The 20659-nt window shown below is 37.8% G+C and overlaps 1 protein-coding gene across 1 annotated transcript; it reads right to left on the reverse strand.

Annotated features, from left to right (window-relative positions):
- Positions 1 to 15365: 15365 nt before the first annotated feature.
- On the reverse strand, positions 15366 to 16915 carry LOC138131808 (uncharacterized). The gene is made up of 2 exons (XM_069049024.1): positions 15881 to 16915; positions 15366 to 15825 (listed from the first exon to the last, which is right to left on the reverse strand). The coding sequence occupies exons 1-2, from the start codon at positions 16539 to 16541 to the stop codon at positions 15398 to 15400; spliced, it is 1089 nt and encodes a 362-aa protein (XP_068905125.1). The 5' UTR covers positions 16542 to 16915; the 3' UTR covers positions 15366 to 15397.
- Positions 16916 to 20659: the final 3744 nt, after the last annotated feature.

The raw sequence follows: 20659 nt of genomic DNA on the forward strand, positions 1-20659 counted from the left end.
TACCTACTTGATAGTAATATCCGTAATAGTGTATGTACTCCGGCAAAATTGCCGTGCCGCCGGGTGGAGGTGGGATACGAAGACACAAATGGGTCGCGCGTGAGTTTGAGATGTTTCCACCATGTTTTACAAAAATCCACAATTATCTCGACCATCCCCACGTATTACGCTTTAAACATTTATAAGCTAGCGAAGGAGCGTAAGGCAGCTTGGTTCTAGCTTTGCAAACCATGGTTTTTTGTCAAATCAGGTTTTTCAATTCACTAACTTTCCAAAAAGAGAAGAACACCAAGTTTTAGAGTGGGTCTGTGGCTTTCACTTTTTATAAGCGCACTCCCTCATTTTTGATCCCTTTTTAATTATTCCGAGTGACGTTTTTGGTGTAATAAGTAACTAGTTATTGTTCAACACTTTAATCAAAATTTCAATGTTTCCACTTTCCATCCCGGTAGCAACCAATTGTGTTTATATTTCAGGTGTCTTCGTGGGTTGTTCCTTAGCTAGGGATCTACTACATTTCGTTATTTCCACCACTTTCGTGGAAGTTTGTGGTACTTGACAAGCGTCGTTTGTTTTTGCTTTGAAATAGTCATATTCAACTCAACCGATGAACTTTGAGTACCTCAATTTGTTGACTTAACGTAAAGCAGTTAGGACTTTTCCCTTAGCACTAAATCACGGGTAGGCGGGGAATGTTAAAGTCGTAAGGATAGGTGCCACAGACCATCGGACCACACAAAGCCACTCGCTCCTTCTATAGCGTATCTGCCGCACATTGTAAATTAACTTGAAAAAAAAAACATGCTAAAGTTCTCGTCTAGTGCTCGCTCTCGCTCGAACGGTCCGAAGTAACTGCATTGTTTGTAATGTACGTGACCCTTCTGTTTTTCCTGAATTTTAGATTGTGTTGTTTATGAAATCAGTTTTGCTCAGCTTACAATAACTGTCCCGTTCACGTGGTCACTTCGGATTTGTTCGTATTTTCAGGAGAGGTTTTTAGCGGAGCCTCATTCGGGGGTCTATGGGAATGGCCAGAGCTCACCATTTTCCTAGAGTTCTAAATCAGTAGTCTTCTCACATTTGGGGCGACCTGACCTGCCCTCTCCCGAGACGTTTCATTATTCATTAATCCCGGCGTTAACAAAAATCATAATATTGAATAAATAGCTGGTTATAATTATTGTGTTGTTTTATTTGCACTCTTCTGTGTGGTTCACAAACCCTGTTGGAACGAATCTGGTAATGTTTAATTTGTATTAAAAAAAACACACACAACGCAGGGAAATTAACGAGGTTCGATCATTTTCATTGCGTATGTTGGTAGAAAAAAAAATGAGATGGCCGCTTGGTGGGATTTTTGAATTACCCACTTGGTTCATCACAACGTGTTCAGGGGACCTCAAAACGTAAAGATCTGATGAAATTAGCAATTCGAAATTTTGGACCGATCACAATAACTTACCCACCTTTGGTCGGGTAAGTTAATAACCAAACCCTCCAAATTAAATGAACTGGCCATGGGCATCGAAGCGGTAAAATCCTACGTTGTGTGTATTTTTTAATATAAAAGGGAGGAAGACTAGTTCGTGATGCAAATAGAGGACCTCTGGGGTGAACAAACTTAAAAAAAAATACATAAGCAGGTGGGAGGACGTCTATAAACACAAGAATAATAGTATATTATACACCAAGGTGAAGAAGTTCATGATTATAGCCAGAGCGCCAAGATTAGACCCCGAGGCGTGCCTAGGGTTCTAAGGCGCGAAGGCTATAAGGGACTTTTTCACCGTGGTTGATATACTATTTTTTTCACTGCTAGATACGTTAAAACCCTTTCTGATAATAAGGCACCTGATCCAAATCATTATCTTTTATTAGGCCTATACAAGCTTCGTGGTACCAAACGGAACAATTCTTGCACATACGCATAGTTATCATTTCACAGGTGTCACATCAGGGACGATACCAACTTCCCTTATTTGATTTTCTCTCAAAATAATCATTCAAGAATAAAGCCCACTAGGGTGTTAATAAGGCCCACTCCTTTGCCGGGCCTTATTAAAACCAGCTCACATTAAAGGGTATAAGATATGATACGAAAAGAAGCTAAAAGCAGATTTGAAATAAATGCATGCAATGAAAAAGAACTTTCCAAGGAATACTGCAATGCTATTTTCAAACAGAAATTTGTGGCAAATACCTTAAAATCTTACATTTACTTTTCCCGCTTTTTAACAACACTGGTGGGTGAACTTTGCAAAGTTATTTTACCGCGAAATTTGAACATATCTGGTACGGTCATTTGTACGAATTTTATGCACTCATGTTAAACGAAGCCCTTATGTTGTTGTATATTTAGAGATTTATATAACTAAGTCAATATCATTAGTGGACCTTATTTTCGAGCGGGCCTTATTTGGGACAGGTACCTTAATTATTGATCAAATTATTTTGTCTGATGCGACGATCCGAGTTCTCATTTTTCAACGGTTGCTATGAAAATCGTCTACGTTAACCAATGAAATCAACGAAAATATTTCGTTGCTAAGTGACGGCTGTTCATTATTGACCTTGGTTAATAATGAAAATTATTATTAACCAGACATTATTATTTTAAATAAACAACAAAAGCAGGCATATCTTTTAGATATAGCTGTTCCAAATTCACACAATACAGGCTGTCCCAGAACTGGCTCCCCAGAGAAAACAGGCATGTGCCGACAACAAAAGAGATTCCAAATTGACTAAAATAAATTTTCTGCTAGCTCAAATTACCGAGTTATAAAGTTTTTAATTTCACCAATCCCGGAAGCTCGTCCTCAGGTGTTACTAAAACATCCGATCGGTTGCTAAACAACAACAAAAAATCTCTGATATCGCACAAATCAATAAAATGTTTGGGCAACTGGAATTTTGACGTTTATCTGTCATCAACATCAAGATTTGACAATTGCAAAATTCGAAATAAAACAATAAAAATGGCGATTCTAAAAAGAACCATTTATTTAAATAGGTAACAATGTTAAAGCAGATGTTCGAAATGACTACCTTTCATTTGTATGCACAATTGCGCTCTACGTAACAAACTTCTTGTAGTCGCGTTAGTTATCATTTCTTCAGTAACTGAAACAAAGCCTCCTGAATTCGAACTCTCAGATCAGCCTCTGAATTTATGGGCCGCCGATAAATGATTCAGATCTGGAGACCTGGCAGGCCAATGATGCGGTCTTCCTCGGCCGATCCAGCGCTGTGGATATTGGTTATCCAAAATTTCCCGAACGTTTCTGCTAAAATGTTGGAACCAGTCATTTATGCGATAAGCAAGAGGTACAATTTCAAGTAAATCAGGTAGCTCCGTGCCAATGAACTGAGCATATCTTGCCCCCGTTAATCTTGCGGGGAATTCAAACGGTCCAATCTAGAGCCGGGGATTCGGAATTTTAACAAATTAAAGGATCCACCACGCTTATACTTGCCAAACGATCGCCCAATAGCCCAGTCCACAAATTAACAGAAAACCTATGTTGAAAACCTCTGGGAAATAATTCTCTTGGATTTTCCTCTGCCCAGATATGAAGGTTGTGATAATTGGAACAACCTTACCGGCAAAATAGCGACTCATCAGAAAACAGTATCCGTGACAAGAAGTGCGGAGCATCGTTTTGGTTTATTAACCATAGATAAAACTCTCGCCTAATTGGATAATCCTCTGGCAGAAGATGTTGTACTCCTGTATAGTGGTACGGATGCCTCCTATTATGAGCTGGAACTCTCTGCACCGAACTCTTGGATAAACTCATTTCACGAATACTCCGGGTGCCGTCTTCCTCAAAGACATTCAATACGGCTTCCTCGTGTTCGACAGTCCTTACACTCCCAACTTCTTCTTCGAACTGGCTGCATCTGACCCGTTTCTCGACCCCGAGCGATTAATTTCAGGATTGTTTTATGATCCGGATGACTTTGTCTTTGTGGAAATTGTTCACGGTACAACCTTACTGCTTCACGTGTATTGTTCCCACATCGCGCAAAAGTAAGAATCATATCTACGTACTCAGAGGAAGAATACATGTTAAATGATACGAGTACACTTGAATTAAATATCGCAGCGAAATTGTATAACAAATGTCAAACTGACGTAAACAATCATTCTAATAAATGTAGTGGACCAAATCTAATGGACAGAATTATAGAGGTTTACGGATAAAAAGGAAACCTAGGCAATGCAAAATTGCGATTATTCCACCTTAATGATGCTCAACTCTAATTGGTCAACTTCAGAATGTCTTTTCTCGGTTATCATTTGAGATAAGACTTTTTTTCTTCAAAATACACGTTAATCTATTCGCCCTAAGGCTCCCTTTTTTCTCTGGGGAGCCAGTTCTGGGACACCCTGTATAACAGACATAACACAAAAATTAATAAATATTTAGAACTCTCCGTTGCTATGAGAAATTTTTGGTGTTTAGAAAAAATTTCGATTTTACCACTTATAATTTCAGTAACGGGTATTGTACCTACCGCAATCTCTTTTTAAAAATCTAAAAATTTTGGACTTAGAGAACACATTGGTGGTTGAAATTCAAAAAGGTATATTATTATACTCATGTCATATCGTGAGGAAATTCCTTAACATTGACAGAACATAAAACACAAAAAAGTCAAAATGTGGAGGCGAGACGCCGGTAATTATGTTGATAAGCAATGCACTATTACTTGATAGTATTATCCGTAATAGTGTATGTACTATGGTGGACAATAAATTTAGGCCGGCGAATTTCTGACATTTCAAAAAAGTCAATGTAAGCGACCATTTATTGTCATTATGACTGATGTGTCAGTTTGTCAAACTGAAGGTTTTCAAGCTGTTTCGCGTTTCCTTCACCTTTTTCGTAACTTACAGATCATGACGCACTAGCATAACTGATTTGTAGTAGCACTTCTCTCTGGTGCACGCTTCTCTTTCCAATTTTAATTTTGATTATCATTGTCACGATGACAAGAATGACAAAAATCGAAAATGGGGTTAGTTGAACATAATGCCAGCTTCACATTTTGATGTCAAGGCAATGACAGGCCGGCCTAAATTTATTGTCCGCCATAGTACTATGCCGGCCAAAAAATTTTGGCCGTCATTGTCTGTCAATTAAAAAAAAAAATTGTAATCCGTACTTTAGTGTCATTATGATTACCTTATTAATTATGAACCTTATTTTTTGGGTGGTAAATTTCAAAACTCAAAATTATTGTGTCATTTCTACTATACGGAACGTTTACCTCAGGTTATCTATGTACGATTGCTCTAATTTTGTTCATTCATGTCGGATTTTTGTAATACGAGTATCTGAGCTTCAAACAGTTTAAATTGATTGTCAAACTGACAAGAATTGAAAGTGGGGTTACGATTCGTAAAGGTTTATTTACACTTTACTTGAACGTCAAGAGGGTGACGGCCAAAATTATTTGGCCGCCATAGTACCTACTCTGGCCGTGCCGCCGGGTGGTGGAGGGTTAAGGAAAAGATCGACGGATATTTGTTTTTGTGTCAAGTACGTTGACAGCATGGAACCTTTATCAGTAATGTCATCCACTGTCATTTTATGTACCTAGTTCGTCTCGTCGAAGGGCCCCAGCAATGCCCATTATCATAACCGCTTTCATTAAAATGTAGTCGTTGGGGGCTTCCAATAAGAACTTGTTCATTTCTTGTCTGCTAAAAACGTTAGATTTTTTTGGATAATGTCCACGATTTTTTTTTTTCAGAAATGCGATCAATTTGTTAAATTTGGATATATCCATACCATCGTGTAGATTTATCGTACTCTTGAGCATGGAATATTCTGCCCATAAACTACCGGGAGATTTCAATTTTGAAGTTCTTTGAACAAAATACGCCAACAGAGATTTTTCCGTTATTGCTGCTCCTTTTTCATCTAACCAGTCCTTAAAAATCTCATATTTTTTATCGTACCTTTATTTTGATTTTGAGGGAATCAAAAAATGACAACCAGTTTGATACGCTTCCTCAATTTCGCTCTTTATATCCAAATTCTCTTCTTCAGCCATTATACCGGGACATTTTTTTAACTCTGAACATAGTCCATACTTTTTCCCTATGTTCAATTTTAAAAAACACAGATCTATGCATTGTGAGTTGCTATGCAACCACCTATACCGAACACAATAGATAATGTTAAAAATTGTTCCGATTGATGGAGTTGGTCTATCATGTGTTGCATTGGAAATGTCACGCACATTTCTAATGCTCTGATTGGCATAGAATAACTGCATTATGTGTATTTCTTCTTCAAACAACTTGACCATTTTGTTAAACTGTCAAGTACTTATTTTCGTTACCTTGGATACGTGATTACATACATGCATTGACCTGTATTTTTTAAAACTGAACATAGGGAATAAGTATGGGCTATGTTCAATGTTAAAAAAATGTCCCGGTATAAGTTTACAAGTAGTAATCTTGTGGTATTTTTCTATTTTTCTTGCTTTGAAATTGTTTGCAGGATTACTGTTCAATAAATCACCGATAATAATCACAAAATTATTATAAACTTGACCTTTTTTCTCGGTTTCTAACACAAAAAAAACAAAATCAACTGTTTCACAGAATTTGTTTTACAGAACTCTATACAGGGTGTTAGGTAAATGTCCTGCCAAACTTTCACCGCGAGCTACTGGCTGCATGTAGAACTCGTAAAAAATATTTAAAAAATTCTATGTCAAAAAATAAATTGACATTTAATTTTTGAGGTAAATTTTTTTTTAAACTGCTTTTAGTCTTCTACGTTGTCCCACAACCTCGTAGGTAAAATTTCGGCACATTTTTAAAATACACCTTGTATATCATATTTTATAAAACGTACACCAATGCGGTTTTCTTGTTTTAAAGCATATTTCCTAGAGGTTACTTCGCATTGGCGTACGTTTTATAAAATATGATATACAGGGTGTATTTAAAAAATATTCCGAAATTTTACCTACGAGGTTGTGGGACAACGTAGAAGACTAAAAGCAGTTAAAAAAAAATTTAACTCAAAAATTAAATGTCAATTTACTTTTTGACATAGAATTTTTTAAATATTTTTTCCGAGTTCTACATGAAGGCAGTAGCTCGCGATTAAAGTTTGGCCAGACATTTACCTAACACCCTGTATAATCATACACATCACAGATACACATTCAACATATTCTTGTCAAAAGAAAGCCAAGTAATTTCGTATAAAGGGTTATGCGAAAAACATAATGGACTATAATGTATTCCAACTGTTACGTATGATGATAGGTTGTTCGAAGGACCGTTTTTGTTTAAGGTATAAACGTTTGCCAAAGGGCTGTGAATTAAAGCGACGTGTTGTGTCGTGAGAAGTTTTTAATGTTCTGTTCCTTATCTGTTTGTTCTTACAAAAACTTACTAGCAAAAAAGGAGCTGACCTGCTGCAGGTGGGGACGATATCGGCTAATAAGGTCGATAGGAAAAATTTAAAATATGAGCTCAACCATGCCGCCCCCGTTGAACTATTTACAACCTTCACTTCACTGCACTTCCTTGTCGTTCGCCTCTTCGTGGTCGTTGTCCATGGGCAGGATGGAGATTCTGTTGGCCGCTCGTTTTAGGATGCCGGAAGTTGTTTTTATGGAAACAACTCGAGTGATTCCATCTTTGCCTGGATGAAGTTGAATTATCCTACTGAGAAGCCACTGTTGAGGAGGGAGGTTGTCTTCATTGATGAGGACCATTGATCCTGGCTGTATACGCTTGCCCGATATCGTTTTCTGACGACTGTCGCGCCGACGGAGGCAGCGCGCAGTTTTCAGTTCGTGTTTTCAAAATTCCACCTGTCTTGATATGTAATATCACTCATTAAAACACAGGAATTTTTGAAATTTTCGCATTCAAGTGTACAATAAATCATGCAAACAATAATAACTTGCGGCTTTCAGTCGATTGATACAAGCTGTTTACGAAAAAAAAATTGTCTAAAGGTAAAATTTTGGATTCGGAAATTGTTGCTATATTTCATATACGAGTATGTACCTACAAATGAGCAAGTTCAATGACAGAATTTCGATTCGGAATGTTTTTAGTGTGATTTTTGAGATTTAGCAATATAAAAACATATTTCAAGAGGAACTAGCACGATTTTAATAGTATCTAGAACATTCTCATTGTCAAAGAGCAATTTCATGCACAAAATTGGGATTTTTTGTCTATTCGCCTAAAGATCAAGTGCATATTAAGATCCAACGAAATAAAAACGTTTTGATGACAATAATTCCTAACATTCAATGGTTTTACTTTACGTACTTTGTCCAGTAAATTTAATGTACTACATTAAAAATGTCAGAACGTCAATGTCAGTTCACTTTTGGTTGAATGACTTCTTCGATTTCTGTTTTTGCGGGTTGTTGGTATCCTGATTCGGGTGGGTTTTTTCGTAATCCTTCGTAGTCCTTTTGATTTTTTTAAATTGAATTCCTAAAGGCTTGACCGATCTGTTGCGCCATTAGTGAAGTTTTTTTTATGTTTCATACGCGTACTACAAAAAATTTTTCTTATAAAAGTTTTTTCGTTTTCGAGATACAAATGATTGAAAATTTGGTCAAAATTGCTAGTACGCTGCTGAATTAAAGATGATTACCTGATTATCTTGGTAGTTTAGCAACAATAATAATCAAAGGTGCCCGTCAGTCACAAACGTAACCTTACTCCTCTCGATCATTTCCATAGAAACATTTACAAAGCAGTGTGCTTGCACCTATGACTTTATTGTGGAGTTGATGTAACAATGGTTGCTAATGAAGTGGACAAATTCGGACAAATTTTCCATATTCATAGGTGTTGGAAATACAAGGATATAGGGTAATTTCCATCCTTTTGATTTCACCTCCAAAAGTCATTTACGCAGAATTATTTTGTGTCAAGGATACTCCACATTTTTTTTCTAAACTTATTTCAGAATTACCCTGTATAAATGTAGAATTTAATTTTAAAACCACTTTTGTTAACATTGTGTATGCCTATTCCCAGCCGTTTTGGCGTAATTTCTATTTTTTGAATAAAATATATTTTTTTTTATTAAGCAATTGTTTTATTTGAATTTTTATTCAAAAATCGCATGCAATAGACAGTAGATAATAAAAAAATAAAAAAAATTAGCAAATGAACAAACAATATTTTCAATGAAAACGGTGCACACATTTTCATTAAAATATTTTGTTGGGTTTTGTAAATAGTTAATTTTAGTTGTTTAATTTTTGTTTGGTTTTGTTTGGTTTAGTTTTAGCGCGTAGTTTAAGTTAGTTGAAAAAATTCAATTCAAAAATAGTTGCACCCTTTTTCATTGATTATTGCGCGTTAACCGATTCACAATGTCGTGCAAAATCGGGGTTGACGAAACCTTCCCCGCCTGACATTTTTGGAAAAGAGACCATCGTAGTGAAAATACCTAGTTTCGTAACCATCGTCTCGTGTCGTGACACCCACTTAATTGAAGTGGCACCGAAGTCCAAAATTATCGTTGATTTCAACCCATGCCGTTTCGGTCCATGGTCTCTTCGCGGTCCTCATTAAAGTCAATTTTGATTTAACGAATTGTGGATCACGGGGAAAATCGAACAAAAGCTCTTCGCTTAGATAGGCTTAAGTCAACAAAAATTGACTTAAGTGCCCTGGAGGCAAACATATCTTTTTGTTAATTTGCTTGTTTTTTATTATTTTGTTGTTATCTACTACTATCCCACCTCCACCCGGCGGCACGGCAATTTTGCCGGAGTACATACACTATTACGGATAATACTATCAAGTAATAGTGCAGTGCTTATCAACATAATTACCGGCGTCTCGCCTCCACATTTTGACTTTTTTGTGTTTTATGTTCTGTGTCAATGTTAAGGAATTTCCTCACGATGTGACATGAGTATAATAATATACCTTTTTGAATTTCAACCACCAATGTGTTCTCTAAGTCCAAAATTTTTAAATTTTTAAAAAGAGATTGCGGTACTATTCCTGTTGCTGAAATTATAAATGGTAAAATCGAAATTTTTTCTAAACACCTATTTATTGCAATGCTATTTTTGAATAAAAATTGCTTGATAAAAAAAAGAATACCTATTTTATTCAAAAAACTGAAATTACGCCAAACGGCTGGAAATAGGCATACATAATTATGTGGTACTTGGCGGGGCCCAATTTGGTGATGCCGTTGCCACTTTCTGGGGTTTGATTTTGTGGACTGTATTTTGGGTTTTCAATTAAAACTATAGCTTCTAACACACTGCTACGAGTATATTAATTTTAGAATTTAACAACTTACACTGAAACAACACTTAAACTAACATGTGGGAAGTAAATCGACTTGGGCAAAAACAAAACGGCAAAGAGGCCGAGGCCTGGGTTGAGGTGCTATTTATAGCGTTGAGGGCGCATTTTGAAAAATAGTTTTGCGCATTGGCGACTTCGAGAAACTGTAGGGTGGTGCTGACATCTGATAGGGGTAGTTACAGTTGCTCGAAGCCGCCAAGATTTAAACGAGACGCTACATTCTCCCGCCGGTTGAAATGTCTAATTTCAAACAGACTTGGCAACTGATCGGAAACAGACAAGAAAAAAGTACAAAACAATACAAGTAGACAGATGACTGAAGTCAGCAACTATTTGCTTGTTATCACCTTAATTGCTAAACATTCCAATAATCATAATAAGGTTACATTTGAAAACAATGATGAAATGACAAAATTTAAAATAGGGATACAAGTTTACATTATTTACAACTTACAACTAATTTTCAATTGAGGAAGGAAACACCTACCTATGCTTAAAACTAGTTACATAATGGGGAGTGCGTAGACCTTTGTAATCGGTCTGGTATAAGTGCCAGAGACAGTTCTTACAGATACCGACCGAACACGGCCATCAGGGCCAGGGAAGACCTCAATTACGCGGCCCAAACGCCATTGTAAAGGGGGCGGCGCGTGGTCATCCTTGACGAGCACCATTGTTCCGGGAGTTATATTTTCTTTAACTGTGTGCCACTTTACACGCTGTTCCAAAATAATTGGCGCATTTTTTGGATTTGATTCCACAATGAGAGACGATTAATCGGGGTTTCTGCAAGATTAGCCTCAGGCACTGACGCCAGACTATCGTTAATCAAAAAATGTGCAGGAGTGAGACAGGTAAGCTCATCAGGCTCACTTGAGAGTGGATGCAAGGGTCGCGAATTTACTACTCCCTCAATCTGCATTAGCAGAGTATTCAATTCCTCATAAGTATACAGAGAGTTTCCCATAACGCGCTTTAGGTGATACTTGACCATCTTGATTCCACTCTCCCAAATACCACCTTGATGAGCAGCTGACGGACTTATAAACCTCCATTCAATTCCCTCGTTTGACAATTCATTTTTGATTGGAGAAAAGTTGGAGCTTTTGTTCAACAATTCATACAATTTTCTTATTTCATTGTTGGCACCCTTGAAATTGGTACCATTATCACTACAAATGAATTTATATTTGCCACGACGAGAAATGAAGCGACGTAGGGCAGCAAGAAAGTTAGCTGTGGAGACGTCAGAGCATAACTCCAAATGAATTGCTTTAACGGATAAGCATATGAATAGACAAACATATCCTTTAGTTATTAGTGACTTTCGAATGCGTGATTACTTCATCTCAATAGCACCAGTAAAATCGACACCAACGTAGAGAAATGGTCTGCGAGGGGTGACGTGAAAGGAAGGCAAATCAGCCATTATTTGCTCTGAAGGAGAAGCATCAAATCGGTAGCATTTTATACATTTTCTGATAATTAGTCTGACAACATTTCGACCCAAAACCTGAGTCTGAGGCTAGCTAATGTATTCTGGGCGCCAGCATGTAACAGTTTCTGATATAATCAATTTTGTGACGGGATCTTCAGCGGGCAAAATAATAAGAAACCGTTGATTGAATGAAACAGTTGAATTTTTGAATCGGCCATCGACCCGTAGAACACCTTCAGGATCGATAAACGGATTTAAATACTTTAGCTTGCTGAAGCTCAAATCAACGCATATCGTCGGATTATCCTTGACTTAACGCAGTAACGCTATTTCTCTAGGAAAATAATGATTTTGTAAAATTCTAGCAGTCAAACTTATAGCAGCATTGAGTTCAACGGTACTTAAGGGTCTTACGCTTGTGATTGCATGAGTGAGATTGTTCAATGAAGATTTAGGCAAATCGCGAATGTTCTCTTTACAAATGCGAACCTTGACTATGGAGGTAAAACGTAGGACAAAGGCTGGAGTGCGTTGCAGACGTGGCCATTTGGAAAACGAGTGAAGTTTCTCCAAGAGATACGATTTGTTAGTAGACTTGACAGTGGTTGAATGTGAGACGACTTTCTTCTCGGGTAGGTCTATAACTTTCGTAGACATTTGGGTGGTTTGCCACAATTCTTCTGGTTTCGATAACCATGCAGGTCTTCCCACCATAAGCTACAGCGATCTAGTGATTTTGAGGTTAGTCCTCGACTGACAAGAACAGCTGGGTTGTCGGTTGATGAGACATGGCGCCAGGACCGTTTATCGGTTAAATCTTGAATCTCGGCAACTCGATTTGCCACGAACACGTTCCACCAAGCAGGATCCGACTGTATCCAAGATAGTGCAATCGTAGAATCTGTCCAGCAAATGTGTGATGTCACGGTCATATGAAGTTCGCGTAACGCAGTCTGCATGAGTCTAGCTAGCAAGAGGCTTGCGCATAGTTCTAAACGGGGCAAACTAGTGGGCTTTAGGGGCGCAACTCTTGACTTAGAGCATATGAGGCGAACCATTGACGTTTTGTTGCTCTTATTTGTAGCTCTAAGATATATGGCGCAACCATAGGCTTTCGTTGAGCTGTCTGCAAAACCGTGACATTGAAAATCATCATAATCTTGATGAAATATGACCCGTGGTATTTTTACTTCTCTCAGTAGAGTTATTGTTTCGACAAACGAATTCCAAGCTATGGTGATGTGATCGGGTACTGGCGAGTCCCAATCCAGTTCCTCTTTCCACAAGGATTGCATAATAATTTTGGCCTTTATTACAACTACACTTACCAGTCCGAGTGGATCATAGATTTTCGAGATGTTCATAATTTCACCCGGAACTGTAACTTGAAACACGTCCGATGTCGGATTCCAAAACAACCCAAGAGTTTTCAATGTGGATGAGCCGTCTGGAAACTGAAAATTGCAACTTTCTCTCTTTTCGTCTGATATACGGTTCAAGACTCCTTGATTGTTTGAATGCCACTTGTGCAATATGAAACCGCCCTTACCAAGTAGGGAGATCAGCTCGTCTTGAACTTGGACTGCAGAGCTTAAATCATTAGCACCGGTAATTATGTCGTCCACATACGAATTGAGTTCCAGGTCTTTCGAGGCGAGAGGAAATTGTTCTCCTTCGTCGGTAACGAGTTGCATTAGCGTACGAGTCGCTTCATAGCTTGCTGAGGCAGTGCCGTAGGTAACGGTACTTAGTTGAAAACATTTCAGGTCGGGTTAGCCCAGTTTTCTCCACAATATTCGTTGCAATGATTGATATTTTGGTTTCACATTAATCATTCTGTACATCATGGCGATGTCAGTAGTGATGCCGATCAAATATGTCCTGAACCTTAGGAGAATGGCAAATAGCGTCGGTTGTACGACAGGTCCAACGAAGGAAACGTCCTTGAATGATAGTCCTGTGTCGCTTTTGGCTGATCCATTGAAAACGACTCTAAGTTTGGTGGTGGATGAGCTTTCCTTCATGACGGCGTGATGTGGCAGGTAGTACTCTAAGTCGTGGCTGGGAAAATTCTTGACCTCATGGGCATGACCTAGTGCTATGAATTCGTCTATAAACTTGCTGTAATTTCTATAGAATTCAGGGTCCCTGTGAAATCTTCTCCCCAGGGAGCGAACACATTTGTAGACATGACCGTAAGAATTCCCTAAACTTTGAAACTTTATGGACGTCTATTGGCAGGTCGACTTCGTATCTAGCGGTCTTGGTTCTAGGTACTTAATTTTGATACAGTTCCTCGCAAAGTCGTTCTTCGTAGGTAAGAATTTTCCTGGTAGCTACTTCTTCGAGTCTCCAAAACTTTGTCAAACTTCCGTTTAAATTTTCTTCTTCGGCGGAAGCGATTGTACAGGTAGAAATGACGTTGTTCGAGACGTTGCGTTTGGCCCGATCGTTCAACAAACCACCAAAAATCCAACCTAGAGCTGTGTTTTGCAGAACCAGGTCGCCATCGAGTAAATTTATTTTTCCCTTTTCTAAAATCTTGTAAAATACTTCGGTCCTAAGAAGCATATCAATCTCAGAACAAGTGTTGAAATTTGGATCAGCCAGACGTACAAATGAAGGCCATTTCAAAATATTTTTTTCAAATGATGACTTGGGGAGCTTCTCAGTGATGTGGTCAATTACTCCAAAACTGGCTTTGAACTTAAAATTACTTACTCGGGATTCAGTGTTTAGATCTACAATTTCAGAAATAGGAACTGATTTACCACCAACTCCGCTTATCTTCCAGTTGGACTTGTAACCACTTACATTCATCGATCTCAAGAATTCGTTAGTGATAAAATTCCTTTCGCTAGCATTGTCTAATAGAACGCGGCACGGGAACTGAAAACAATTGGGATCTAACACATGAATCAATGCTGTTGATAACAACACGATATCCCGATCATAGTTTGCAATCGTATTGTGACAATTATATCGAGTGTTCAAATGAAATCCTGGGCTGGGAAGGCGTTTGGAAACCGTCAATTGTTATGCTTTTTTAAAGTGTAGATTGACAGTTATAATTCAGTAATTAGAGCATGTTGACAGCTAACCTAAAATGTATAAACAAAAAAATATTTCTGTTTTTGTTCGTTCTTTGCAATGTTGTTCACTAAAAATAGCGTAACAAACGATTCCAATTCTCAAAGCAAATATCTAAGGACATCCTTTACTGAAAACAAACATGTTCAATTATGTTCCGAATAAACAGATCTGATGTTCCAATTAGGGCATTTTCAAGCACAGTGTCTGGGATTTTATGAAATTGTTCATCTTAATGCATATGATGGTACCCATGAAACGAAACTTTGAAATGCCAAAACTGTACCTACACGTGCACAGCGTTTCCTTTCCAGTGGTTCACCATGTAAATTGTCGCGTTTTAAAATTGGATAGTAACCCACGAAGTCAGAAATTATAAACATCAAATACGCGTCTGGAGATTATTTCAGCAAGATTTTACGAATTTTGGGAAGTGGAGAACTTTTTGGTAAATTAATTACCTGGAAAAATGTTCAGATCTAAATAAAGCACAACTTGACATAAATATGAGTTTTTATTGCAGACGTTCACAATAAATGCTGAAAATGTGCACCCTCTTGTTGTAAGCATAGCGTAGCCCGCCTTCTAACTCCATTTCTGATGACATGCTCAAGAACCACTGGATCTTCATTTATTTGATCCATTCTCATCCGTATTCTGTTTGGAAGTTCTGCCAGATCATTTATGGGGGTGTTATAAATGGAATTTTTCAGAAATGGCCACAAAAAAAATTCGCAGGGTGTGAGATCACAAGATCTGGGAGGCCAGTTATTGAGTGTGTTTCGACTAATAAGCCTGTCAGCGTAGAAATTGGATAAGAAGTTTATTGTAGCGCCAGTTGTATGCGCTGTTGCGCCATCTTGTTGAAAATACCCATAAATTAGTTCATCATCATGAAGTTCATTTAAAAACGGTGTTAAAATTTCAGCACGATATCTTTCTCCATTGATATTGCCTGCAAATATGTTTGAGATAATAAACATGAGTAACAAATGATTACAGTAATTTACCTTGGAAAAAATATGGGCCAATAATCCTACGTTGTCTAATAGCAGCCCAAACTCCAATTTTTTGGGGGTAATGTGGAGCTTCAGTAAAAAAATGTGGATTTTGTGAACTCCACATTCTCATGTTTTGTGAGTTTACGTAGCTTGACAAATGAAAATATGCTTCATCTGTAAAGAATGTTTTTTCTAAAACATCATCAGCTATTGTGTTTAAAAACCATTGACAATAGTTTAGTCTTTGGGGCAAGTCATTTACATGTAACTCTTGGACAGCGGTAAGCCGATATGAAAATAAATGCAGATCTTCTTTTAAAATTTTTTGACAAGTTCCAACAGAAAGATCAACCTGTTGTGACAAATGCCGAATTGAAGTTGTAGGTGAATCTTCCATTATTTGTTGAACATTCCCAATTACTTCCTGAGTACGTTTCTTTACTTGGCCACTTCCTTCTTTTCGTACAATAGTACCACTTTCTCGAAAATTATTTAAACAAAGATGGAGAGTTTGTCGAAATTGCTCATACACAATTGCAACAATCGGAAATCGTTCCTGGAACTCCTCAAAACATGCACTGACAGAATATTCCCAGTTGCCATCAACTTTTGTTCCGTTTCGAAAGTAGGCTTCCACCATGAAAACTTTATGTTCTCGTAACAAAACCATTGTAAACACACCTTGGCTGGGTTTTAAAAAAACCGAAAATCAAACTATTGAAATTCTCGAAAGCACTGGGAGACCACAAAAGACGAAGTTCGAAAAACCACAAACGTAGGTCAATGACATAAACAAATGTCATTCATGTCAAATGGCGGGAAATTCAGACTACACTGTTATACAAACGGTTTGATTTTTCCAACGCCTACTCAGCCCAGGATTTCATTTGAACACACGATACTCTGGATCCGCACTGTCCTTGGAGTTTCGTTCGACGCCGTTTGTAGTGATTTTAGAACTTTGACCAACACAAGCGGTTAAAGAAGGAACTTCAGGTTTGTCGCAATTTACATGAAGCAGTTCATGATGCTTTAGGCTGCACCGATTGCATCCGCGGTAGGAGCTGTTGCACTTGTCAACTTTGTGTTTCGTGCTTAAACAAAAGAAGCAGAGCTGCGACTTGTTTACGAATGACCGACGGTCCGATACGTTCAGCTTTTTGAAATTGAAACATTTATACAAGGGGTGAGGCTCCTTGCATTACAAACATTTTAATGAATTTTGGCTAGCGTTAGATTTGTCGTTCGTAGTACACGATACAGATCTTTTTTGGTCTTTGTTATTTAACAGCAGGTCGCCACGAGAAACAGTTTCTAAGGCACGGCATTTGTTGTTCAAATATTTTTTAAATGAATTCACGGTAGGGAACTCTTCATCTCCCCTTTGAAGTTCAAATTCTTTCATCGTTTCGATGTCCACCTTTTGGGACAAAATATACACTAAGAGAAGATCATGCATGTCCGGGATGTTTAGCACGTCTAAACAATCATGATGTTGTGAGAATTCATTTAATAGTGTTCTAAGACTCGACACGGAATTTTTCGTAACGTATTTTATTTCATACTAAAAGTCTCTTGTGCATCATTATTTTATTTCAAAAATTAAAAAATCGCATTATATTGTGACAATAGCATCACCTTTTTTCCTGTGGCAACGGCCGTTGCTATTGTTTTTTTAGATCGAATATTTTTTGACTTTTTCACTTTTCAATGTCAGATTTGATGTATAAAAGGAAAACAGTCCGGTAGGTGTTGCTAAGTGACACTTTCCGGCTCTGATACTGTTATAACTCACCTACCGGGCTCAAATTGATGATGCAATCGAGCATCTACCGGACAGTATGAAATAAAATAATATTTTTTTTTGATGTCCGACAATTCTTGATTATTATGCACTAAACTGACGTATAAATCTTTGACGCGGAGCCATTTAGTATAATCTGAAGAAAACGTAGGTAAATTTATTTTTGGCAATGATCACGACTGATTGTGACATGCGTTTGAATTGTGCGCGGGCAAGGGCCTGGTGAGATCGGTTTCCGCTTTGTCCGCCTTTAGCTTAGACATGACTGAATGTATTCTTTTGTATAATTCATAGTGCTTATTAAGAATTGCAACACCCTCTGCAGCATATTCTTCTTTCTCAATTTCTAACTGAATTTGAACGGGTTCAAATTTGGCAAGAGCGTCATCTAGTGATTTGATCGCGACTGCAAGTTTCGATAAATCAGAAACTGACTCTATATCTCCTAATGAATTTTCCACGACCTTATAACCGGCCTGTTCAAAAGTGTAATTTGAGTGATCCCCGCAGAGCGCTAGTGTACGGGCGCTTTTTGGGGATATTATTCATCTTAAGTTTTTGTCACCGAGAGTTTTTCTCAAAACAAAAACACAAAGATACAATTGTATTCAGTATTGTTTTAGAAAGAAAATATGAACTTACTGTGCTCAATCTTAACTCTAAAATCATGTCTAAACCTACTTTTCCGCATTTTTATTCTTCAGAAGCGCCCGTACTGTGGCGCCCTCATCGGCGAAAATTGGCTCTTTCTCGGAAACATTTTCGCAGTGCTTTTTTAATGAAATGAACAGGCCGGTTATTATACAGCAGGTTGCGGAATTTTCAATTTGAGTTATTCTACCCTTTAAATATTTTCTGGTACCCTACAATGATTTGATATCCGCCATTTTGGATGAACAAACGATTTTTGAATTGTTGAATAAAGTCCGTGAACTTATAATGAGACGATCAAATAAATCGCCTAACAAACGACAATAAAAACAACGAAATAATCAATCCGATCTTACTACTAGCAAAATTTCACTTTTCACATGCACTTTAGGAATGAACTTACTTTGCACACTCCGCTAACACTTGACGACGATGTCGAATTTGGCCTGGACTCCTGGAGACTGGAACGTTGTCGGCTTGCCGGAAGTTCCTGGGAGAAGACGCTATATCTTCTAGTTTTCACTCTCCAGTAGATTGAACGATGCACTTTGCGTCGAAATGGATTTGCGGTTCATGTGGTGTTGCGGCTAGCACGTGGTGAATTTCCGTCCACGTGATATTGGGTTTGCACGTGGTTTTACACTTTGCACGTGGTGCTTTTCTGTCCACGTGGTATTGGATTTGCACGCGATGATTTACTTGTACACTACTTTCACAGCTTATTTAACTTAAAAGTGTTGACTCACAGTCCGGTTCGAAGATGACCAAAAAATGTGTGGTACTTGGCGGGGCCCAATTTGGTGATGCCGTTGCCACTTTCTGGGGTTTGATTTTGTGAACTGTATTTTGGGTTTTTAATTAAAACTATAGCTTCTAACACACTGTTATATTAATTTTAAAATTTAACAACTTACACTGAAACAACACTTAAACTAACATGTGGGAAGTAAATCGACTTGGGCAAAAACAAAACGGCAAAGAGGCCGAGGCCTGGGTTGAGGTGCTATTTATAGCGTTGAGGGCGCATTTTGGAAAATAGTTTTGCGCATTGGCGACTTCGAGAAACTGTAGGGTGGTGCTGACATCTGATAGGGGTAGTTACAGTTGCTCGAAGCCGCCAAGATTTAAACGAGACGCTACAATAATGTTAATAAAAGTGGCCTTAAAATCAAATTTGACACTTATATCTAGTATGAGAATTGGTAGTTTTCGACATTTTTTGATCATCAATTTTGAAAAATTGCAGTAGGCGTATGAAACGTAAATAAAATGTCACTAATAGCGCAAAAATTCGGCCCCATCTTTGGAAATTCAGTAAAAAAAATCAATTACCTATTTCCAATGGTTCAGGAGCTATACATTTTTCATGAAGCTCTGCAACCCCGCTTTTTTGCGAAAAAAATGACATACCTTAGGTCAAAAATCATGATAGATAAGAAGGACGTTCTGAACTCAGAAATTAACGTAAAATCCAAATATGAAATCAAAATGGGGTCTTTCCATTTAAAAAAACAAATGTGGCGTCGATTTCCGGTATTTCCGGAAGTGTCGCTATTTTGAAAATATTTTATTTGAACTTGGAGCAGTCAACTGTAGTCGGCTACCAATTTTCTATTATAATCGACGTGTTACCTGAAACACCACTCGATCTACGATCTCATGGTGTTTCCGGGCAACACGTCTCGTATAATAGAGAATTTTCAATCCTCTAGTTGTATAATAACGGGTGTTTTTTTTAATTTGGCGTCGAAGTAGTCGTTGAACTGTTGATTGTGAACGCACTATACAGGTTACGGATCACGGAGCAGCTGTTTAAATCTTACGCTTTTATACGAGTGGTGCGATCTCAATCGACTCTCCAACGCCTACTTGGACGCCAAATTTAAAAAAAACACGCTTTATATGACTATATCATTCATTACTTTATAAACCAATAAGAATCTTTGATTTTCTTTAGTTACCATGTATTACAGCGGTTATTATTTTAGTAACCAGGGAGATTTCGAATATACGAACCTTTGTATATTCGAATAATATACCACCTTTGTATTTTCGCTCGCCGCGCTGCCTTAATTTACAAATTTTTTTGCGCTAGCCGTTACATCAACGTCACATCAAATCGCTCTGCTACTGAATGCGCCCAGTCGGTTTCGGAAACCTGTTTATTTATTTTTTATTTATCTATTTTTTTTATTTATGATATAGTCTTAGAAATTGAGTTGTAATTGATTTCCACTGTTTTTGTTGGTGTAGCGGGAATAAATGTATTATAACCTTAATAGTTATGAATTTCAAAGGCAAAGGTTAATAACACTTGTTATGGCCTTGTCGCC

The sequence above is a fragment of the Tenebrio molitor genome, chromosome 5 (assembly GCF_963966145.1).
Source record: "Tenebrio molitor chromosome 5, icTenMoli1.1, whole genome shotgun sequence".
In the NCBI taxonomy this organism is placed as follows: Eukaryota; Metazoa; Arthropoda; class Insecta; order Coleoptera; family Tenebrionidae; genus Tenebrio; species Tenebrio molitor.